At 31.8% G+C, this 26,781-nt stretch overlaps 1 protein-coding gene across 1 annotated transcript; it reads left to right on the forward strand.

The window, feature by feature from the left end:
* Positions 1-9,419: 9,419 nt before the first annotated feature.
* On the forward strand, positions 9,420-15,458 carry LOC134697108 (uncharacterized). Its single transcript, XM_063559153.1, has 3 exons — positions 9,420-9,525; positions 12,397-12,481; positions 14,973-15,458. Exons 2-3 carry the CDS (start codon positions 12,427-12,429, stop codon positions 15,380-15,382), a joined length of 465 nt encoding a protein of 154 aa, XP_063415223.1. The 5' UTR covers positions 9,420-9,525; positions 12,397-12,426; the 3' UTR covers positions 15,383-15,458.
* Positions 15,459-26,781: the final 11,323 nt, after the last annotated feature.

The raw sequence follows: 26,781 nt of genomic DNA on the forward strand, positions 1-26,781 counted from the left end.
GGTGATCACACTTATATTGGCAATCGCTATGACTGTCAGCAGATTTAACAAAACGAATCATAATTAGAATTGGTTACCAAACAGAAAACAATATTCTTTCGAAAAAGATTGTATACCACATATGTTCGACCTGCTAGTAAAATTTATTTTGTGGAAATATACCTTTTCATTGTTTTAGGTCTTGTGGAAAATATGACGTTACCATCTTTTCTGCAAGAATATTGTTTTCTTTTGGTATCAGATTAATGATTATGATTTATTTGGTTAAATCTGGTGAGAACTATTTTCGACATGCTAGTCAAATTCGTTTTGTTGAAAAATACTTTTTCATTTTTTTGCGGAAAATGTTGTTTGTGATGTATTTCGACCCCTCTACCAAGAAATTTGTTTTGCATGCACACGTATAAAAATTGAAGTTTATATCCAACGCAATCAATGGTTTGAAAGTTGTTTGCAATTTAGACTTGTTGTTTTTTTTCTTTTGGGCTTGCATTATATTTTGCTACGGGTTTATATAATCCTTTCCTATTTCAGCTATTTCAAAATTCCAGAATGAATCCTTAATTGAGGTAAACTATATGGCCATGGCATTCCAAATACTGTTTCGATTTCTAACATAACTTCCCAGACAATAATTGTCGAAATCCAGATATGATGTACCAATGTTTGCACTTCAAGTTCAACTTTGCGGACTACCCTCTTTCCCACAAGTTTATTGTTTTCTGTTTGGGAACAAATTCATAATAAAATCCATTAGGTTACATTTGGTAGTCCGTTTTTTTCTGGCAATCGCCAAAGACAGTAAGCATGGTTTAAGAACATCAGTTGATCGACTGCTAGTCAAAAATGTTTTGTTAAAAGTAACGTTGTTTTCAAATTAGATTTGCTTTAATGTGCATGCTCCGCAACAGGCCCTTATGTGTGATTCCATAAATATTTTTATTATCATCTGTCTGTAACGGCAAATCGTATCCGTTAAAGTTCTCCATAGTCAGAAATAATTCGTAACCATTTTCCAATTCCATTAATCCTTATTAGTATTATCTCATCTAGTATGTGAATTGAGAATAATTCAAAAGAAAACTTGTATGTAAGAACTTGATATCAAATGACGTAAATAAATTGTCCTTGGGAATTCTAAATATCGCTATAACGAGATGGTAATCAGGATTAAGGAAAACAAATATTTCTCAGGACTTTCGTTTATTTCAAATTGGACTTGAAGAACAAAATAAAATAAGCATAATAAACTTAGCTGAGCATGAAATAGCACATTGTTATTGATTCCATGAAATCATACCTATACTTGCACTATATATTTCTACATTATGCCTCATAGTGTAATTATATTTTGTAAGGTCAACATAATGTCTATTCAATACTGAGATGTTGGTGCATTATTCGTAAAAGCTTCTGACAGAGAAATGTTCATTCCACGACAGTTGTTATCCACTCGTTTAATGTGTTTGAGCTTTTGATTTTGCCATTTGATTGTAAATGTATTACCTTTTCTTCTTCTAAAATATGTTTTATTTTTTTTATTTTGTGTCTATGAAATATAAAACGCACTTTCATTTCGGAAACACGCTTACAGCACCAATGAAAAACATGCGACTGATTTACATAAGCACTTGTTTTTTAATCCTATTTGTGATTGTGAATATGAATATATATTTATTGTAATTGTATAATTCATTATAAAATAGTCTTTACCAAGAGATGCAGGGCGATATCAATTTAACAATAAATCAAAAAGAAATGTTCTTTCTGAGAGTCAAAAAGAACAAAAAGATTTCACAAGGAAGAACTTACATACAGAAATTATACCTGGATTGATAGTAAACCCATTTCACATTTTCTCTTAAACTTTTACTTATCTAGGCCCTTCGATTAACGTGAAGTTCGTTCGATAAAAAATATTAAAACTGCCCCCCCCCCCCCCCTAAATGATAGGCCACAATTTGTCATGTTTTCCGATAAGTAACTTATTTAAATTGCAAAATTAATTTATTCCAAAAATAAGTAAGATATTCATTTAATCGTAAATTTCAATAAAATATCTTCTTTTGAAGGCTTATGCAGAAATTTGACACCAATATGTATTTATACGAACAAAACATTACCGATTTTTGTTTGAATTTGTGAAACGAGGCAGTTATTACAAAAGTTTTAAGTGCAAGCCCACTCTAGTGTCTCTGATACATGTAATAAAGAGACCTTTACCAAACAATTCTTCGTTCTTAATTTAATGTATTTTTCAATTTTTGTCTTAAAACCGATGGTATCACGAAATCACAAACTTAAAGAAAATAAATAGGTTATACAAGTTTGTTTTTCTTTCAAGCTGTTTATAACTGTTGGGAATGTACGTGTTATTCGAGGTGTACATTAATGCACCCGTAATTGACGTCGTAAGATTATTCGACATGATAACGAGGGCGACTTTATATTTTTCTCCATCATATAGAGAGAACTTTTTAAAAATATGTTTTAAAATCGTATGCTACTTTTATGAATATTTCCGTTTTAATGGTATAAAAATATCAGTTGGTCACCAGATTCTTTTTGCAGTCTATTTCATTTAAAATCTGGATTATTCAAGATGAAGTAATGCAGAAACTTAATTCATAAAAAGTAAATGTTTATAGCAATAGAATATAACAGTAGGCAACAGTAGTATACCGCTATTCGAATACCTGGTGAACTAGTAGTATGATTGCCAATAAGACAACTCTGAGGACAGGCTTTCGAGAAATTATTCTAAATAAATGAATAACACTGTTATCCTAAGTTTCGCGTATTTGATTTCACCAGTGGTGCAGGGCGGTCTAAAATTAACGATAAATCGACAAGATATGTTCTGAGAGTCAAAAGGAATGAAAAAATTTCAGAAGGAAAATCTTATTTATGTAAATGACACCAGGGTTTATTGTAAATGAAGTTAACCATGTCACATTTTCTTTCATAATTATTGAGGAACTTCGGTTAACTTGAAGTTCGTTCATAAAAATGTTAAAACTGTACCCCCAAATGATAGGCCACAGCTAGTTATGTTTTCCGATAAATAGCTAATTTAATTTTATCTTTTTTAAAATAATTAAGGTATTTATCTAATCATAAATTTCAATAAAATCTCTTCTTTTTAAGGCTTTTACAGAAATTCGAAACACAAATATATTTAAGGTATGGCGTAGATTATTCATACGAACACAAAATAGCTGGTTTACGTTTGAAGGACTAAAAGTACTGCAACCAGAGTTCATTTTTTAAAACTTGATGTTCCGAAAGTACACACACCTAAATAATGTCGTAAAATCCCAGAGTGGTCACATTTTTTTTCAATTAGGGTAAATGGTCAGACCTAAAAATATCATTATTTCAACCACAAGGAAAGAAAGGAAAAACTTTTTGATATTCATTCTACTATGCTAAAAGAACAAATTTGACTATTTATATGACTAGCTGTCATTATAAAATGGCTTTAATCTGGAACCTCTGTATTTTTTTCCATAGCAATAGAATATTACTATTCTGAAAACAGGTTATCCATCAATCATTTAAAATTAGGACAACAAATTACATTTAGGCGTTCGAAGTGATTTGTTTGTATCCTAAGTTTCGCGCATTAGGTTTCAATGGTGATTCAGGACGATATCAAATTAACAATAAATCAACAACATATGTTCTGAAAGTAAAAAAGAATAAAAAGATTTCACAAGGCAGAACTTACATACAGAAATGACACCTGGATTTATAGTTAATGCAGTTACCCATTTCACATTTTCTTTCATACTTTTTAATTTGTCATGTTTTCCGATAAGAAAGTAATTTAAATTGCAAAATTGATTTATTCTAAAAATAAGTAAGCTTATTCATCTAATTATCAATTTCAATAAAATCTATCATTTTGAAGGCGTTCACGGAACATTTATATATTTGAGGTACAGAGTAAATTTGTTTACGAACAAAACGTAACCGGATTTACTTTTGAAGGACTTAAGTAAAATTAAGCAGTTATTACAAAAATTTTAAGTGCCATCACAATACAGTGCCTCTGAAAGATACCACTACCAAACACTCCTTCATCCTTTTTTTTATATTTTATTCCATTTCTGTCTTAAAACTGATCATATCACACGAAGCAATAAACGTAAAAAATAAAAAGGGAATACCACTTTTTTTTTTAAAGCTGTGTATGATTGTTTGAAATGTACTTTTCATTCGAAGTGAAAACATATGCACGTGTAATGGACGCATGATTGTTCAACATGATAACAAGGGCGACTTAATATGTTTGATTGATGAATCTGCAATATATAGTAGTGTGTATGGATAAAAAAAAATAATTAAAAAGTAATTTGATATTTGTAAATTAAAATATGTCACCGGTAATATATCTCAATTTTGTTTTGCCAAAATTAGACTGCAAGGATAATTGGATTGCAATAATAAATATTCAAAGTTATGAATTGCATATCGAAATTACGGCTCAATCATGTGCCAAAAACAAAAGATAGGTGAATTAGTGCAAAGTATTCAAGAACGCTCTTATATATACATTTCAATATCATTTGAAACAAAAGTAAATACTAGTTGACACACTTAGGAGTTCGTTTTTTGATAAAAACGGTTTTATATCTTAGAGGTAAAACGAGTTCCTATAGGAAATAGCATTTTCTATATTTAGTGGAGTACAACCTATTATCCGCAAATTAACAACCTTAATGTTAGGAAATGGGCTCTGTGTATTATTTTCGTAGCATGTTATTGGTACTCCTTGACGTGAATGACATCATAGGTGTATTAATCGGCTTTGGGTTTTGTTATACATGAGCAAGTATTAACACATTACACATGAATGTTGATATAGTTATTACTGCCCTTAATATTATAATGAAAGAAAGTAAATTGAGAGGTTTACGTCTGAATGATACTGTGGATTCATTTATTTTCGTGGGCACCAATTTTCGTGGATGAAGGAAAACTTGCATATTCGTGGACATTTAATTTCGTGGTTTTGCTGAAGTCCTTATAGAAGCCTTTAGAAAATTTTACATTCGTTGAACATTTAATTTCGTGGTTCACCTATTCCCACGAAATCCACGAAAATTGGTATTCAACGAATAATAATGAATCCACAGTAGTTCATCGTATTCGTAATAGGGTTTATACCTGTCGTTTTGTAGCTGTTTTGTGGACAATTCTCATTAATAATAATAATGCATATACTTCAGGTAACCCAAACATTCGTTTCTGTACATAGAAACAACAATTCGTTAATCTGAGCATGGAATAAATTCTTTATATGACGAAATATAAATGAAAATACAAAAGATGAAAAACTAAGTGAAATTAGTCATCCCACAAAGCACGAAAAAAGAGGTGGGTTTCAGCAAATAACACGTGTTCTCGGTTCATCGTAAATACGTAGTAGTCTATTGCTACCCATTAGTTAATTGGTAAAAAAAACACAGGTGTAAACAATGTCGTCATACCTAAATAAAAAATATATTTCCGTGGACATTAATATGATATTTTATGCATATCCATATCAGGTAGTGATCCCGACCTGTTTTAAGTGATGCAGATTTCCCTTGAATGCGTGTAACAATTTGAATAGGATATTGAATTTGTGTCTTAATCCTATGCCAAACACAAAAACAAAAGAGAGGTGATTTAGCGCAAAGAATTCTAAAAAAACTGTCATATATATATATATAATTATACCTTTTGTTATTGTTAAAAAATCAGTTTATTGTTAATGATAACAAGTCCACCTACCTGCAAGAAGTTTAATCTCAAATAAACCATATATTAGAATTAATAGCTCAATTTGTGATCAGGGTGTTTCTATAAATGTAACAAATATGAGATTTGATGTAAAGATATATAAAGAGTGTAAATAAATCGTCCCCTAGGACATCAAAATATTGTAATGACCGAAACAAAATTCAGAGGTTTTGGCAAAGAAATCTATTGGAAACTTTTGATTTCATTCATGTTGTGCATTTTCTGTTGATGAAGAAGAGGGAAAATTAAAAGTCTCTTGAATCAAACAGTAACCTTTTTTAATTCAGAAACACATAATAAAAATTTCGACCTTTCTGTTTAATTCTTCGGGTAATCCATGACAGATTCAGTCATACGAATATTTTTCTTATACATAGTATATCCGCAAACACTATACTTAATGGAAGCAGTTTACTTGCTAACCTTACAAAATGTTTTCATTAAATTTCTAGTTTAACATTTCGAACTTGCCTTTTTAGCGTAAAAATAATAAAGCATACGATACAGTTTTGATCCCATGGTGACCGTATTTCAAAAAGATCCAATAATACAGTTAAGCTATTTGTTAATTATTTCAAACATGTAATAAAAATTATACCTTCATTTGCTAAATTCAGAATTTTACTCTAGATTTGAATTTCTTTGACACTTCTATCTCACACACATTATGTTTTGTTTCAATAGATAAACACTTGCGCTGTTTTGTAAACATACAAGAATGCTGTTAACAAAGTTTTCTCTTATTTTGTGTAAAATTTTATTTTAAAACCATGTATCCATTGTCAAGCTAACTATTAAAATCGTTCGAAAAAATCATCTTTCACTGATAATATCGCAGTTTGAGGGTCGCCAAAAATTACAGTTAACCTAAGCAACGGCATTAACTCCCCTGTAACTGTATCGTATGCCTTTAGGTTTGCATCCAAACTTAAATCACTCAATTACTATTGTCAAAACCGGAATAACAAACAAATTCAATTACAAAACCAATGGTTAACCAGAAAAAAATATACCTTGTGGTTTATTCATTTTATTTTTTTGTTTGTCAACACCTTAAAATAGAAAATATCTGATATTTTAGTAATATAATAAATGTATTTAGAGTATGAACAGGATACATAATAATGTCGAATAAACATTATGATTTGCTTCAAAGGATTGTTTTTTTTTTCTATTTTAACAGAAGTATTGTACATGTATTGTACGAAAGTATAATGTGTGTAGGGGATTATATTATTTAAACTATAAACATAAATCACGCGATTCCTGAGCTGCAATGTTGAATAAGGGTTCACTTTTGATAAAACCTGTAGTTCAGAGAATGAGTGATATCAGTAATAAATCTTTAAATCTTAAAGACCAAACAGCCTAGCCTCTTCATTTCTAACAGTGATTTTTTCTTAAAATTATGTGTGAAGGTATTTCATTATTTGAAGAACAAAATATGATGAAATTTGTGGTCACCGACTTAGTTTTGTCACTGAGCAACCTCAGTTTCGTGTTTCTCGAATATTAACATAATATTTGCTTGTTATCTAAACTCTCAAAAAATAAGTTTAAGACTCATATTGTATTGATCTTCTAGAACGTGATTCATTTCATTCCCGCCGAAAATAGAACGTAAAAATAAGACACGTTTCCATTATTGAAAATTATCTACCAGTGTTTTCTTCATAAAAATTTCCAGAAGGATAGTGCCATGTGTACTCTTCATGGAAAAAACACATTTTTTTCAAATGTCGATTAAATAACAGGATCTTTATGCAGATCGACTTTTTATTTACCATATGGGTGTGTGTTGCTAAGTCCTAAGTTTCCTATTTGGTTTTTTTTTAACTTGTTTGTGTTCTTGACGCCATTAGTTTCATTTCGCTTTGTTTTCTGTTAATTTCGGTTTGTGAGTTTTTCTCTTACAACTACGTTTCATGATTATCATGCTTCTTTCTCCTTACAAAAATTCAAAATCTGACTTACATGTGGTTATTGAACATACCGAATTTTTGAAGTCGCACGAATTTCTTAAAGCGAAATTTTAATCCCATGAAAGATTGTTTCAGTTCTTTTTGCCTTGTGAAACAGATCTTTAAATCCTTTGCCCTACTTATTTTTTTTTTAAATGTTGCATCTCCATTTTGCCAAGTCTGAGAAATATAAAAAACAAAGAACTGAATTAGCCCTTATGAATACTGCAAACATGAAAACATAAACGTGCTGCAACCATACTGTTTGACTTCAGAAACTCGTCATACTGTCCTTCCGACAACGATACAAGAAGGCAAGATCTGTTGCTGGCCATCAATGAACAGATCAACGTGTAATGAAACATCAACAGAATTTGATTATGCAACGTCATTTGCCAATCATGTTAACGGCCGCAACGTCAACTGCTAACCAAATTGCCGAGTGCCATTGAGTACAGATTCATGCCATAAATGTTTCCCATGAACAACTGCATTGCCAAAGAATTGACCGAAGGAAAACTTTTAAAGCCCTCAAGTTCCAACCGCATAATTTCCAAAAAACAACTAATGGGTTGAACAAATGCAAAATCAGAAGGTGTAAAACAGAACCCAAAACATGTCAGACAGAATTTGTTGACCTTTCTGACAATCATTTTGGCGTTAGTAACAGGCAGTCATCGCTTTAGACGTTGACACATTCATTCCAAAATAACACAAAAATAATCTAGTGTTGCGTTTCTATAGCCGGTCAGTATATCTAAGTAAACCATATTAAAAATGTATAAATCAGTAAACTAAAATGTGAGATTGCTAAAATTCGCAGTTATAGTCTTCGGAGAGTCTCCACGATATGGATGTTTGTATCGTATGAACTGGCCATTATTATAAAAAAATTACTGTATATAAATTCAGTAAAGATACCAAGATTAAAATTTGGTATTTGCGCCAGATGACCGTTTCGTCTACATAAGAGTCACCAGTGACGCTCGAATAAAAAATAATTAAAAGGTAAAATAAAGTACGAAGTACAAATTCCTAAATATTTTGCCAAATCTAGCTACCTTAATTTATTCAAGGGGTAGACTAGTCTTAGGATCTTAATAATTCAAACTTTGCAAACAGTTTATTTATAGATACCAAGATTCAAATTTTGTATCATTACCCTTGGAACAAGGTTTCATTGACCGAGATTGTTTGATGATGTCTTTAACAAAAGAAAGAATAGTTGAAGAAATACCAGATATAACGCTCAATACGATATTTGTCTTTGAATATAGGCATTCATATCAGAAAACATTACCATAGATTCAAACAGTGCAGATTTAGATATCAATCAAATTTATTACCCTTTCTATTTTTGAAAATCCGGCTTATACCTCATGTTTAGATATCAATCAAATTTATTACCCTTTCTATTTTTGAAAATCCGGCTTATACCTCATGTGACTCATTAAATGTTCATTTATGCATTTTCTTGGGATGATTACATCTTTGGTGTAAAGCAATGCTTTTCACTCGGTTTAGAAGTAAAGATATTTCACAGATAAAAATCTTAAAATGCTTCATATACATTAAAAGATCATTTGCATATATTTGCATCCTGTTTTCATTCGTTAGATGTGTTTGAAAAATGAATATGCATTACCATAATTTAGGGTATATAAACTGGTGTTCCCTTTAACATATATCCACTCCCCCTTTGATTGACAAAACGTTACCTTCCGAGTTGTAGAGTTTTAGAGCACACAGCGCATTTCATACATTATTGTGAAAGGTAAGTGTCTGTTTTTGCTAGGTATTGACTTCAGTAATTGATAACAGTTGAAATTTTAAGAATAATGTCATTGAGCAGAACTAAGTATTTCAGGAAAAACGGCACATGACAAAACATATTGTTTTTTGATATTTCTAACGGTGTCGATTTTGCCAAAGTAAGATATGTTATTTTTTGAAAAAGATGGAACGTCATAACGTTTTGAAAAATATTTGTCACCATACTCGTTTTTGAGGAAAATTGAGAAATATAGTATTGTTTAATCAATCCCTCCCGTAAGCCTCACAAATTGCGCCAAAAGTTAAGACGTTTTCCGAAAATAACGTTATATTTCCCCACTAATTTTTCAAAGGCAGTGCGACGGTGTGGCAGACAAATGTTCTGAATATTCTTTTAGTATGCCACTTGACGTCCGTCGCCCATAATAATTATTTATTTTACCGTTACTTTACAATGAAGCATTTTGCTTATATCGAAATTAACAATGAGCACTTGAAATTTTGCAACCAAACACTTGTCTGAAAAATTCACTGTCTCCGTATTATTTATTCATTTTGCAGTTTCGGGCTTTTTATTCTTTATAGCCTTCTAGCTATAACAAAAATTTGTATGTTGACTCTTAGTGTTTTGAATTATATGCGTCGTTGGGTTTCTGTCGTATTAAAGTATACCTTTAAATCTTATTAAAATCAAAAGGGTTGATTTGGGTATGGAAATATTCACATCTCTGGACTTCTCCCGTCCCACAGTATATCTTTACTAAAATTAGGTGCTGCCGTTTAGCTGCTCGGATGTATAAATTTGCAGCCTCGTTTAGTCGAAATAATAATGTCGTATATCCGATGCATAATGCAGTGAGAGTTTCGCGCTATATATACGTTAAAAAAACTTCTAAATAAATAGTTGAAAGGACATACAAACTTCGCCTAAAATCTATAAACAACAACAAAGGTTACCTGAATCTTCAAATAAGTCACATTGATGATTTTAACACATATGCTGTGCCTTTTGCAGTTGTAGATGAAAACAAACTTTATTTAACTAAAGAGATCAGGTAAAACAATAAATTGAGAATAAACGAATTTAAAGGGCCGAGCATGACTGTCGTTGTTTTACGCTTCAATATATGAGTTATTGCATATACACAAATTAATGTATCAATGATTTACTTCAGATCCACTTTCGCCTCGTCGTAAATATGCGTGATATATTTGCCACTGGAGCACGGGAGCAATCAATTTATCAAATTCGTATAGTGATGCATAATCATTATTTCTTAACTGATAATTGTCTCAAACAGTTTTTCAGTTTTGGTATTTTTTTCTTATTTATACTTTATTTTTAAACTAAAATTTTAGACTTTCTTTCCGTAGTTTTTTTCTTTAAATTCATTTGCTTGAATAATCAATAATAAAATAGAAGTCAAAACAGTAGTTACATTGTATGCAGCAAAAATAGGTGGAGGGCAGTAGAACAGAAAACAATCTCCATTGTCAATTGATTATGATAAAGAGTTTGCTAGCGGTAAAATGTAGGCCGTACTAGAATAAAGTTGAATAAGATTAAAATCTTGAGGTAAGCTATTAGCCCCCCCCCCCTTCCCCAATTTTGAATTATGGTATTTCGATGGCTGTTTATTTTCCTTTCCTATTATGGATCCGCTGATTTTGTGAGGGCGTGTCTAGTAAGTCAAGACCTAAATGCAGACCTACACCCTTTTTTGTGCTAAATTATATTTGTTTCATTATACACCTTTTAAAACACCAAAATCGTCAGATATTTTCTACTTGTATTTCAGTGTATATGTTGTGTACAAGATGTAAGTTTGTACACATTATAATTTGTACAGGGTTTTTGTACAAGTTATAAGTTTTTGACACCTACCTTCTTGCAACAGGTGATACAGGTTTAACTTATATTACAATTTTTTCCTATTTCATTTTTTTTAACTATTACAGTGTCATCTTTTGTTTTACATTGTTTACGAGTTAAAGGTTGTATTCAGTTAAAAAGCTACTATACATAAATAGCACTTCAACGAAAAGCTTAATGAATGTTAGTTTACGCCGTATTTCATCTTTCTTAAGTACAACCAAACTTTGAGTTTTCTATTCTGAATGACAAAATCTCGGAAAAGTTTGGTAAAGATTTTATTACAATTTGCATTCTAATGAAATAATAAATCATTACCCATTTGTTCTCGTTGTTCCTTACTGCATGTATTGACAATAATTTCAATAAAACGGACTCTTAGGTGAGTATGGTCTATAATGATCAAGATAATTGCCTTTCTTTAATGATAGACCAAGAGGACAAAAATATCTTTAACGATTTGAGTTATAATTTCTGTTAATATTCTGTATGAGTTTTTTGCCGATTCCCGCCGTGCTCTTTGCTTTGATGAAAGAACCCTCCCTTTTCAGACGGCCATAGCAATTCCAATGGCGATTCCGTTATGACGTCGTTGAAACAACGTTAAATTGCGGTAAACGATATACGACGTTTACGTTTTATATTAACTCCCCTGAAACTATTGGATACGCCCTTAATAACTATATTCGTATTTCGCAATAGTGTTCTAAATGATTTTATTGTAATAAAGAAAAACGCCATGCGTCCGAAACCGTTCTTATTTAACTTCATTTGGAATGTCTAAAGTCGAATAGCTGCTATTTCGTTTATACTTTTGATCCCTTGTTTGATATAGTCGAGAGTTAGATTTTGTTAGGTTTTACGGACTTTTTGTTTATACTTTTTTACTAAGTAAGATAAATACATGTTTTAAACATATGCGTGTACGATGTTTCCCGAATGTCTTTTATTTAGATTAGAATCATATTCATATAATTTCAGTAATTTTATTTATTACAGATTAGCTTATCAACTACCAAGGCAATTATAATGACAACTTTTCTAACCAGCATCTTTTTTGTGTTGATGTGTAGTTCATGTTCCGGTAAGATTTTGTGTTAATCACGATATTAAGTTACCAATGTCCAAATATTTATGTATGTATTGATAGTAAATAGTGTTTCAAGAAAATGATGAAGGGTAATCTAACAACAAAAACACCGCTATCATGAACTTAACAAGCAGACTGTTGGTCATAGGACATTTTTTATGACTGCAGAAAACAGTTAATATTAGACAGATCAGTCACTAAATAAGTTAAAAACGAGTTCTGCACAAAGTTTACTTCGACCATAATTGTTTACTTCTGGCTTAGACGAAACGCGCGTCTGGCGTACTTAATTATAATCCTGGTACCTTTGATAACAATTTAAACCACTGGGTCGATGCTACTGCTGATGAACGTTTCGTTCCCGAGAGTATCCCCAGCCCAGGAGTCAACACTTCGGTGTTGACATGAATATCAATAATGTGGTCATTTTGATGGAGTAGGTCCGGTAAAGACCGATTTTGGCCTCAAATTTCAGGTTCATCTGACAAAAGATTTTGACCACTTTTGAAACACCTAAGTGTCTATTTCATTTGAAACAACTAGTTTATGTGAAAGATTTTAACTGATTTAGTCATTAAAAACGATCCGATTCAAGCTCAAATATGAAAAATCAACCAAATAAGCCGAGAAATGTCACTTTTCGGTTGTTTTTTGTCCAAAATGAAAGTGGTTGCATTCGTGTTCATCCTCAACCTTTATATATGTTATGCAATATCATTAAATACAACTTCTATTTCAATATTAAGGATGAACACGAAAGCGGCCACTTTCGTTTTACACAAAAACCGTCTAAAATTTAACTAAAATGCTAGAATTGTGAAGAATACAGTAATTCAACATGACTTTAAGGTGCCAGTGCCCGATATATGTTCATTGTATAGTCAAAAATAGCCCATATTTACGTAGCAGAAGCACTTTACTGTTCAATAAATAACTAAATGTTTACATTTTATCAATTTTGTAAAATTGCTATATTTTGAGGCCAAAAAGGGCTCTTAGTGGACCTACTCCTTTCCTGTTTATAAAACTCTCAATTTTTGTAAAACTAAGGATTTTCTTAACCCAGGCATAGATAACATAAGACGTATTTGTTACAACTTTTTGGAATTTTGGATCCTAAATGCTCTTCAACTTTGTACTTGTTTAGCTTATAAATATTTTGATTCGAGCTTCACTGATGAGTCTTATGAAGACGAAACGCGCGTCTGGCGTACTAAACTATAATCCTGGTACCTTTGATAACTATTAGTCAACCATTTACGAAAATAAACATTACAGCAAGTATTGAAAATTCCAGGGACTAAAAATATTTCTGATCTGCTTATTCCAAATCGAAATCGATTTTGTTATACTTTTAAATGACAAATTTGCGAACATTGCAGAATTAAACTTTTTGGAAAGATATAAAGTTATAATCCGTTTTATTATGAAGCAGTCCATGAATGTTCATAAGTTGTAAATTTGGTTATGATTGCATCGATTAACAATGGTAACATACGTATTATGAATAGAAATAAATTTCTGACGGTATTTAACATTTTGTCTCTCAGGGTAAAATAAACATGCTTAAATGACAGCAATATTGGTGTACAACAAAACTGATGGTCGTCTTTATATCAGAATGTCATTAAAAAAAAATAACCTGCATTAGAAATTCGTAGTTTTGATATACCAGGATAGCTAATAAATCAACTTAATGTGCCAGCTTACCAAAAAAAAAAATGTATATGTCGTAATTTCCGATCAATAAAAATAGTAACGCATAATGGAACGACTAATATATGTCGGCTTTATCTCTAACTTTACATCTTTCAATTTAAATTGCTGAACCAACAATAAAAATAATAGCTTTGATATCTGATCTTGTTTTAACGACAACATTTGTCCGCACCAATGAAAAATTTTGTACTTTATAATTAAAACTATATGCCTTTATCATAAATCAATAAATAGGGTAACTAAAGATGACTTCAGTGCCAATATTTCCTCCCTAAAATATCATCCAGACTTCAGAAAATTGAATGACGAGAGCTTCAAAGTTTTTTTAATAATTTAAAAAATAACTTATCTAAATCTATTGACCATTATCTTAGAATAACAAAAGTGTAACTGAAATAAATTAAAAAAAAACTTACGATGAATTGCCAGATTTTGATTAGTTAATACGAGGGAGATTTATGTATGTATAATTTGCTCTTTATCTGGCTATGAGGGTTTTTCATAGACTGTTTTCCTAAATAACACAGGTCTCGTCACGTTTGTTACATTTCTAATGAAATTAACTGTTGATAGAGCAAATTGTAACCCGTCGAAAACAAACTATTGACAATCTTGACTGGTTATTTCGGACAAACAAGCTGCTCTACAACCCTCTCATACATGTCATATTTATACATTATTCAATGTCAAATGGTTTTTAAAAGGCATACTATGTGTTCGTTTATGTATGTGTTTATCATACATTTTTCAAATCATTCTTTTCCAGCTTACTTTACAGTGACATTACCTAATACAGGTAATACAGTAGTGGGTATAGGAAATAAAGTCAAATACAACACAAACGTCCTTACCAATCCCGCTACAACAGTTAGTGGGTATGATCCCTCTACGGGTATTTTCACAGTTCTATCAACAACAGCTGGAGGAGCTGGAGCTGGAGCTGGTGTTTACTCGCTGTCTGTGTCCATGATGGTCGATGGCACTAAACCCACCCACCTTACCCTTAGGAAGGGTGCAGAAATTTTGGTGTGGTTATTCGCTCATCAAAGATTCAACATGGCATCCCAAACTATCAACGTTAATCTGGTAGAGGGTGATCAGATTTTTGTACAAATGAACACTGGGAACGAACTGTTTGATGTTTACAACACTTTCAGCGTAGCTAAGGTAGCATAAATGTGAGATAATAATTCATCAAATCAGCCTAAAACATATAATGGCCTAAAAATGCTATTAAAAACAGTTTACCATTCTCATATTGTTACCTTTTTTTATGAGTAATAAGCTAATCAACACATTCGAATATATATAAGAAGATATGGTATGATTGCCAACGAGACAACTATCCACAAAAGACCAAAATGACACAGATTCTGTGTCATTAACAACTACATGTAAAGGTCACCGTACGGCCTTAAAAAATGAGCAAAACCCAAACCGCATATTGAGCTATAAAAGGCCCCGATAAGACAATGTAAAACAATTAAAATGAGAAAACTTACGGCATTATTTATGTAAAAAAAATAAACGAAAAACAAATATGTAACACATAAACAAACGACAACCACTGAATTTACAGGCTCCTGACTTGGGACAGACACACACATAAATTATGTGGCGGGGCTAAACATGTTAGGGGATCATAACCCTCCCCTAACCTGGGACAGTGGTATAAGTTTTGTTAAGACTTTATACGTAAAACAAAAAATGTATTCCATGATTGTATTATTAGTATATTGTTATGTATTTTATCATAACTTCAACTTTGCGATAAACATATTTTTCTTTTTATTACACGATTTATCTTTTCCCTGGCATGTTGAATGTCTTTCATTAATCATCGTGTAGTTCGTTTGATCACACTTCTTCCTTGGTCAAAATTCGTTAAGTTTTCCTCTTAATACTCGTATCCTATTTTCACGACAAGTAAAAGGTGACCAGGCCTGATGATGTCACATAGAAAGGACACACATCTATAGATCATTTGAAAAGATGGATTAAATGTGTCTGCATATTGTTTAAAATAAAAGTTATTAGCGAAAAATATTGTGCAATATGATACTTATTCACCCACCCTTGACAGTTTGTTAAAGTATTCAAAACGCTCGGCGATCCTCTTGTTTAAAATTTTGAAAACTTATCTGTCTTGACTGGATAAATATCATATCACACACAGTAGTGTTATCTATATATCTAAGACGGATATGATTTACTGTTGATTCATTATTATTCGTTGGATACCAATTTTCATGGATTTCATTGGAACAGTTAAACCACGAAATCAAATGTTCAACGAATGACAAATTTTCAATAGGCTTGTTTGTAGATTTCGGCAAAACCACGAAATCAGATATCAACGAACATGTAAGTTTTCCTCAATTCACGAAAATTGGTACCCACGAAAATAGATGAATTCACAGTAGAACATAAGCAATACGTCAATGAGAGAATCAAAAGACACATACAACTTAAAGATCTTAAACGTTTAAAAATTTTGAATGGTCAACGCATATCATCCACTGAGGTTGAAAATACGTCATTGAGATTCATCACGACAATCTTTTACAGACCAAACAGCCTATTCAATTCTAACAGTGATTTTTCCTTTTTGTGTGAAGGTATTTAAAAATTTCTGGAACAAAAAAAGAGCGTAGCTGGATACGACTGCAGATGTCCAACACGGAAAAGTTGGGGCCAAAATGGACACAAAATTCACGCTTGATACAGGTCTGAATTTGGATTGTAACTAAGGTTTTGACACGTAAGAGGTTTCTGACACAAAAAAGTGTACTCAAAGAACTTCAAATTGGTTATATGATTTGAATCTATATTCAATATCTTGCTATTGTGCAATACACTATTCTGTTGCAAATTGACCCCTCCCAACAAAAATAAAAACATTTTTTATCCCCTTTTTTGTTGCTTTAGTGCAATACACTATGCTGTTGAATATTAAACAACTAAATTAAATATTTTAAGAAATTTTCTTTTTATTTCTGAAATCTGAAATGAGAAAAATTGTCTCTTTCCCTTATATCATGTATGTGGTCAGTATCTCAATTCAAATTTCAAATGGTGTTTGCAACCATAATTACCAATTTAAATACATCATACAAGTTTTTAAATATAAATGACATACACAGTCATGGCTAAAATGAATATTGATTAAAAGTAACTTCTAAAAAATCAATTGACAGATAATCACTTCAAGACAATCATAGTTTTTTAATACATAATTTACAAGCAGTGTAAAGGAGGTAATCAATCAGTGTTCTTTTAATTGATTTTGATTACCTTCCTTACACTGCTTTTGAATTGTATTAATTGTCCTTAAACCAGAAAAATCCTTTTTTTACCCTTTTTTGCCCCTACATACACAATGGTTTGGGCCATAATCCCACAAAGTCAATCCTAACCACTGCTTTGTAGTATGGAAACTTGTGATATAATTTCAGAGAGACTCAAACACTTTAACACAAGTTATTGTCTTGAAACTAAAACAGTGCTTATTTGGGCCCCTTTTTGGGCCCCTAATTCCTAAACAGTTGGGACTATTACCCCCAACAATCAATCATCATCTTCCTTTAGTGGTTATAAACCTTGTATCAAATTTTATAGATTTCTATATTCTTATACTAAAGTTATTACAAGATGGAAGGTGTTATGTGTACTCACTACCATAAAACAAAAAAGAATATGTTACCAACCCTTCAGAAAAGTTCTCAGAGATTTTCATGCTTTTTCCCTCTCTCGTTTCGAGGAAAAGAGTTGTCTTTTTTTCAGAACTTCAGAACATTGAATCTGACGTCAAAGTAAAAGTTGTCCTTACAGACGCACTACTCAACAAAAAATGGCACATTAGCCTTTTGAAACCCATAATCAAATTTTCAAGAATAACAACCATATTAATCTTCTTAACATAATGTTGTTGAAAAAATTAACAAAATTAACCTTAAGAAACGACATCCGCCTCCATTAAAAACTAAAATGAAAATGACACTGGCTTACTTCTAGACTATTTGACTATACTAGACTAGATGTACACTTTTTGTTTTCGTCAATTTCGGAAGTTTGCCCTACCGCACTCTTTCGCAACTGTTGACAGACGGGCATACATCAGTACGGACGAACATATTATACCATTATGTGTCCTGACTAAGACGGGCGTATACAAATGATTCCATCTAGTTTGTGGATTCATTATTTCTAAACTTTTAAAATAAAAGGAAATTAGAAGTTTAGGTTCAAAATATGAATGAAAGTGTTTGGTTCTAAAACGTTATACATTAATTTAACCTATCATGAAATAATATCACCGTTATTACTACCTGACGTGTTTTGAAGAAACAAGACAGAACATGTAAATCACAAAAAAGTTATAAATTCAAAACTGAATTTAGAATCTTAAAAACACAATGAGGACCATAAAGTATTTCACAAAACAGGATGAAATATTATGAATCTAAATTGCTCATTTTGGATTAAAAAACAAACCAAAGACATGGTGGTATGTATAGATTGACGGCATTGAACATTGAAATTTGTTTACAAATTGTCCGGTCATTGGTGCTTCTTGAAAGTGAGAAATTTAACACGGTAAATTTTGATTTGAATTCACAATCACGAAGTATTTACTGCTTATATGTTTTACCTAATTATATAAAAAGCTTAAGAGAATCATTCAGAAATACGTTTATCTCAACATGCATACGTTGCAATATATATCTCAAAGTATTGTTTACTGGCCTATCTCAAGTTCGAAAACCACATAAGTTCAAATTCTAAGTGTAAGTCATTACAATTTTCCAGTGTAAAGTTAAACGGGCGACAAGAATTGCGCAGATTAAAAAAAATCGATCTTTTTTTTTGCGCCGATATTGTAATTACAACTACATATAGTAAGTAAACCTAGAATGTATATTGGTAATATATGGATATATATTGAAGGCCGTACTTTAACCTATAATGGTTTAATTTTTAAATTGTTATTTGGATGGAGAGTTGTCTCATTGGCACTCACACCACATCTTCCTATATCTATAAAAAGTGTTCCATTATGTTTAAGATTAGTTTAGTTTTATTATTCTGGAACTTCTTTTTTACACGAGAAAGAAAAGATAGTACAGCAAGTACAGAAGATTAGCAGGGACAAGAAACGAAACATAATCAAAGGGCAAAACCAAAAACTCTGAAACATCTAAAGACAGAATCCGATATGTTTAGTCGTATTTGTGAAGCATGTGTAAATGGTTTTGTGGAGAAGCCACATATTATCGCACTCAAACCAAAAATTGTTTACTTTTTAAACATTGTGACTGGATGGATATTTTTGTATTGACACTCGTCCACTCAAACCACATCTTCTTATTTCTATTATTTCTGTCGTTTGTTATTGCTTAGGATCGAACCTAAATTCTTGCAGATTCCTTTCAAGTACATTTAGATATCCATTTAACCGTTCACTCTTTTCACTCATGTTTCATAAAAAAACATCGAATTATGAAAAAAGAAACACAACAATACACACATTTTCTAATAACTTGTTTTCAAATAGGCATTGTCATTAGCATCACACAATGTCGTTTGGTAATGTGAGTAATGGTATATGTAACCGGTAAAATTATACTGTACTTTTTTTTTCTAAACAAGTTCATCGGAAGGTACCAAAACCTTGTTTAAAGATATACCGTATCAACCTCAAAATTTTAGACGATGGTCTTCAAGTATAGATTATGTTTACTGACGTTGTTTATCATCTTAATAATATGTTATAGTATTTTTTTAAAGGTTTAGTCTGTTTTTTGGTGATATCCATTTGACGTGTTATTGTTCTATAATGTTTGTCTTCTTATCTTTCATTTGTGTTAATGTGCTTTGTCTACATGGCTTTTGGTTTGTTTCTTTGATACATATGACGTTGCTCTGTACATCCCGCCGTTGTGTTTTTGTTCTAGAATAATTTTTGTATTATTGTCTTTCATTTTAGCTGATCTGCATTGTCTGTAAGCCCTTTTGTGTTTATGGGCTCTTTCATAGAAAACACAAATCACAATTAGCATATAAACAAGCGGCATAAAGAACAAGGGAAACTTCTAATTTAGCCTTTGCAAAGAATATGCATAAAAGAAATAGACTATATTCTGTTTTTAACTTTAAACGACAAATTTAATAGATATCTACCTGTGTGACGTCACATGTGCGATGCAACGTCAGAGTTAATGTTAACTTAACCATGTGCCAGTCAGGGTATAGATTCAGTTCCAGTACTTAAAATCGTTCAATCCTTTATCGGTGAATTACAGAAAGAGGGACAAGAGATACCAGAGGGACAGTCAAACTCATAAATCGATAATAAACTGACAACGCCATGGCTAAAAACGAAAAGTCCAAACATACAAACAATAATACACATGACACAAAATAGAAAGCTAAAGTATAAACAACACGAACCCGTCGAAAAACTAGGGGTGATCTCAGATGCTCTGGAAGGGTGGGCAGATTCTGCTCCACATGTGGCACCCGTCGTGTTTGTATGTGATAACAAATCCGGTATATAGTCTTATTCGGTAGGTCACATTCATGAAAGGGATGGGAATTGTAATTACGACGTAAGGAACATATCCGATATCATTTGTGACACGGTTATTTCATAATGGTTAAGCAGTTCATTATGGCGCCCGTAAAATTAAAGAAGCAATGATTTAAACTTCACCATTTGGAACTCTTGGTTTGATAGATTTATTGTGAGCAGCAAGCCTCTATCAAGAAAATTATGATAGGAAATGCAAGCACGGGAATATCGTATCAATCGGGTGATATATATCCCGTAGATAGGTGCTGTTGGAAATTTGCTACTTAGAAATGAATATTACATAGAGAAATAAAATCGTACAATAAACAAAACAAATTAAATTTGATCTATGACTTTTTGTTCTTCTTTGTTTCATATTTTTTTTTTTTGATAGTGATTGAGATTATAATATAATAATGACTGATGTTTCTCTATATATGACAATTTTATCTATTATGTTTGTTTTTTTTTGTTCAATCATCGTTGTCAATATAATGGAACTTGATACGACTGTCATACAAGTCAGAGGTTTAGCTAGCTATATATCCAGGTTCGATCCACCATTTTCTACATACGAAAATGCCTGAACCAAGTAAGAAGTCGTTATTTAGCGTGACTCATTTGGAAAATATTTTGTGTAAAGAGCTAACCCCTGTTAATAAAGTTCGTTTAGTGTGAACATGAATCCTAAACCATACATGGTTTGTGTTCTTATTTAATTTACCGCATGAAGAAACAACTTTTATTTTCGTGCTTTAATTTTTTTTTTACAAATGTCTGTATAACATAAGATATTAGTTGACAGGGCTTGCTCACTATCTTAAAACCCCAGATAAGACACCCTCTTTGTATATATTCACACTTCTGTAAAAAATGTTTCAGTCTCATTGATTCTAGATCACTGTTATCATTTTGTATGTACATGTTGCAGTAATATACCAAAAATACTGAACTGCGAGGAAACTTCAAATTACATACAAGGTACGTCTCGTGGAATGAGTGTTGGTTCCACTCAAAGACCCATGTGTTTGCTAGACAGGAGGCCTTTGATTAAACTAGTTCGTAGTCCGTACAGAGCAAAGCATAACGTCCTTGTTTTAAATTTCATAGTGAACTTGATCTAATTTTATCTTGAGAAAGTGTGTTTACGCTGGTTGAGATCGGGAGCGGTCTGTGCAACAGCTGGTCATTGATTGTTAAGGTATAACTCCACAGTTAGAAAATAAAATTAAAAATGAGCCACAAAATGTTTTATCATCTCCTATTCCTGGATTTCTAATACATTAAGCTTACTGTTTGTGTTGTACATGTGCATATGTATGTAATCAGTATCTTCCATATAAGTTAAAAGGGTGAAAAATAATTCCTTTTATGTGTATCCATGGCAACATTTTTCATTTATTTACAATAAAATATTGCAAAAAGGGGGTAATCATGTCACATATCCCCCCAAAATTTGGATCAAACTAGAATTTCAATGCCTTTGAGTGATACCTTTTAAGAAACTGTTTGCATATATAGATCTTCCTAATGATAAAAAAAAAATGGGCGTCTTTCGCCTCATTTTTTCGTAAAATCTAATCACAAAGTTCGTGCCGCAAAAAGTTGGAACAAAACATTACAATAATTGCCGGACCAATGTATGGTATGGGCATGCACATACGGACTGTCATACGGAAAACAGCCTATATTACATTCATTACACAATGGTGTTGTTCATATAAATCCAATATGAAGGCTATTCTAGTACTCAGCTATCCAAAAATGAATTTTATTTCACACTAGCCATCATATTTTAAAAATCCACAGGGGCCAAAATGCGATACTACACACCTCACTGTGGAGTGCTACCTAAGGAGCGAAAATACGGATACAAAACGAGCAAAGGATACGGTTTGAACTTTTACCTTTATTGCCAACTGCAGTTTTTACTATTTATTTCCACAAGCCGTTGCTTTTATCAAGAATATAATGCAATAATAGAAGAGCATCCATGACAATGAGATTTCAAATATTTCAAAACTACCTATAGAGGTTGAGAATCCAACAAGAGCAAGTTGTCGTATGGTAATGTCTTCCTCCACAGATGACTCCAAAGCGCAAATTTTATAAAAGGTCTTTAGAGCAGATTTATGGATTTTCCTAATTATAGGAATTACTTCAGCAAGTGTATACATTGCAACATCTGTTGTATTATTTGGCATGGATAGAATTGGATTTAAGGTGGTACCTAACACTACAGGGAGATAACTCTGTAAAGTCAGCTAAACGTTTAAATTACGTTGTGTTGTAAATGGAATATTTAGCTTCTCAATGATCAAAATTGGTATTTGTCAAACTGCTATATAACCAGTGTAAATTTTCTGACAAAACGGTTGGTTCAAAACTTTATTTTTTTTTTATATTTTTGTTAAAGGGTCAAAGTAAGTACTTTGGATAACTTTTATGAAACTTAATCGAGCCAAATTAATTTTAAGGAAAGTGTTGGGTACCATTTTTTTTATTTTTTTAAGACTTGAAATACATTTATTGAAAATCAACTGAATACAACTTTCCTTGTATAACCCAGGGGAGAATACACAAGGGGCCCTGTGTTTACAATGATCCAACATCTAGGGATAAACGGTGGACTCTATTATATAAAAAAAAATCTATTTTTTTTTCCATACATAAGTTATACATTCATATTACTAACACAGATTGAGTTTGCGTATAAAATGTTCACAATATTCTACAGTAAATAAAATACATCAAAGTCCCCCAAAACACGCTACAATCTACACAATAATTTACATTTACTTTTTTGTACTTTTAAAACCTGGATTACTGTACATTGTTATGTGTCGGTCAGTGATTTTATAGGTCACATGCTCGACCTTGTAAATGCGTGTATTGTATATGTCTATCGTTGGATGTATTATGTTCTAAAAAGAAAAAGAAAGTAAGTACAAATTATTTCGTCACTTACTAATGTATAAGATTTATTATAAGTTTTATTTCCGCTGCAAATTTTTCTTTTTTGGATGATAATAGTTTGTCCATAGATTTAATTTAACTTGGGTACCACCTTAAAGATTATCTTGTTATGTCTTGCCGAGAAGGACAATTTCTAAGCCGTATGTTTATACCGGTTGAACATAAGTATGGAATATATGAAGTCTTATTGTAGGATAACAGTGTTTTTTATCCTGAAATCCTGCGCCCATAAGGCTTTACATCTGTACTTAGTGTTCCTTTGTTGATTTTAGCATATATGCATGGTTATTGTCTTTTCAAAATTTGCATTACACTGAATACCTAAGGGTACAGATGAAACTGGTTGAGTAATGTTCTGCTTATTAATAGAGCATTCTTAGAGTTGACTGGTGTTACTACCTTCGTTTTAAGGGCAACACTTTTTGTTGGTCAGATAACATATCTTTCGCATTTGCTTTAACTTTCCACTGTCGAGATCAGCAGTTGGATATCTGTTGGTGAGTTGGCCATCAAGGCAATATCGTTAGTACAATGGGTGCCCCACATTAGATATCTCCAATATACTTTCATAAACCATGTCCTCCAATTGGTCAATATAAAAAAGAAGATATGGTATGATTGCCAATGAGACAACTATCCACAAAAGACCAAAATGACACAAACATTAACAATAGTATATCATTCACATACAGTTAAGTACTTACAATGTCACCCGTCGAGCTCTTAGTTGTAAAATGAAAAGTTCCGAAGTAAGACCATCCCATTTTATAGAGGTGATTGCACTATTACTAAGCTGTCGTATTAACAAACAAAGTGTACTACACATCTTCATAGCTGGTAGAACCGTGATTTCGCGGACTTGTTTTTCTTCGGATAGTATACCTTTATTTTTGAAGACGGGCGGAAGTAAACATGTATGCGTAATTTCAGAAAAAAAACGTAATTCTGTGAAATGTGTTAGCTTCGGATACAGTATATCTTTTTTTTTTTTTTTAAAGATGAGCGTTAGTATACCACACTTCAGGCAAACCGGTATGTGATGAGCTTGATTGAATACATGTGGCACACCTTTATTCGTTGGAGTATGGAGTCGGTGGAAATTGGGGTTAAAGTTTGAAAAAGACGGGTTGCATATGGAAAACTGTTGGTTGATGTTGTATGATATGAGGAATTTGTTATGGTTGATAACCGGTGTATGATTTCTGATGTTCAACAGTCATTTCGAGGTTTTTCAGTCTATTTAGAAAGATTGTATTTCCATGTCTTGCATCTTTCTATATTAATTTCTAGAATTTTCGAAGTGTGCTATTCTATCTTTTAACAAATTATTTTCTAATGATTAAATATGAGATTCTATACAGAGTTTTTTCACCTCATTTAGTTTTTGTAATTGGCTACTGCCTTTCCATTATCAATACTTACATCTGCAGCTTTCGATGGAACTTGGTTTCACGAGCAAACGAATGCCATGCGAAATATGTGATTACTATTTTCTATCTCCATCAGTTTGGCGATCATGTTCACTGAATATGTTGAAAGCCATGGTTGATCTTAAAGGACACCGTTTATATAAGCCTTTTTCTTTCTGAAATTCTTCTTTTAGTAGCTTTGATTTTGATAGATATTCCTATTTCAGCCTATATAGCTGTCCTGCATACCAATGGCATTCCGGGCAGTAGTAAGTAAGTAAGTATTTCAGCTAAAGTCCCGTTTATTTTTTTTATAAAGATTCATGTTTTGATGTGGAAATGCAGGTATATTTGGTGTTGAAAATCCTTCAATAGATTGTGTTCTATATGAAAACCAAAATTTTCAGATAGATGTTCCAAATCTGGCAAAGTCAATATAACCCTAGGAGTATAAACACCTATTGGTTTGGAAAACTACATGTGGTTAATCAACATAAAATATACCGTTAATGAGCGATATAGTGATAGTTCATGTAAACGCAGGAGCTCTGACACATTGCGTTAGACAAATCACAACAGTGTGAAAGCTAAGTTTATTAAGAAGGCATTTTAACTAAAAATTGAAAATATCTTACGGAGGTTTACTACACAGTTTCTAAATAACAATCTTTTATATAATCTAGTAAATATTGATAGAGGATAATTATAAAAGGAAAAAGAGCAAAAATATGATACAGGACAATCTGCTTATCGTCGAAATATGAGCCATTCAAACTTGTGCAGGAAAAAAATCTCTCTTGATTTCTTTAGCTTCATCATTGACAAGTTTAAGTTCTCAAAAACTATTAAGAAATGACAAGGATTTATTAAGACTTTTAGAGATGGCTTATAATCATACATGTCAATGATTTATAAAAAGAAAAAAATGAGGGTCAATGTTTTTTTTAAAAGCATTCAAATTGATAAAACCAGAGAATTCCGAAAAGCTGACATAAATTCCAAAACATGACAGCAAACATCCTTAAATGAATAATTATATATAGAAAAAATGTGACCACATCGATGATATTTGTTGATTATCATCTTCTACTGAACTTATGTATGATAAAAACATTCGTGCTAACAAAATAGCGCGATGATATACAACGTAGACATTTTTTTCTTTCATTTTACGTTTTTTTGAAAAAGTGAGTTTTGTATCATAAAATATGTCCTTTTAATTTTACTGCTAACACATGATGTTGAATATATCCAACACAAACACCTACCTTTGTCAATAATGTATAAAATGGGCTATGTGCTCTTAACTCTACAACTCTAAAGTTCAAGTTTTATCAATCAAAAGCGTGTGGATACAGTCCTTCCTAAATATTGAACTAATTTTTTTTTTTTTATATTAATTTATAATAGCGTATTCAAAATTGTTTTTTGAACACACATATATAAGTGTGTCGTCACAAGTTTTATTTGAACTTAAATTGCATTATGGTGTAAAATGTAAAGTGTGTGGTGCAAATGTGTAACGTGTATGGTGTAGTGGTATATGGTGTTAGTGGGAAATTTATATTTGGATTTTTAGTGGATGGTGTAATGGTGTATGGTGTTAGTGGGAAGTTTAT

The sequence above is a fragment of the Mytilus trossulus genome, chromosome 14 (genome assembly GCF_036588685.1).
Source record: "Mytilus trossulus isolate FHL-02 chromosome 14, PNRI_Mtr1.1.1.hap1, whole genome shotgun sequence".
NCBI lineage: Eukaryota > Metazoa > Mollusca > Bivalvia > Mytilida > Mytilidae > Mytilus > Mytilus trossulus.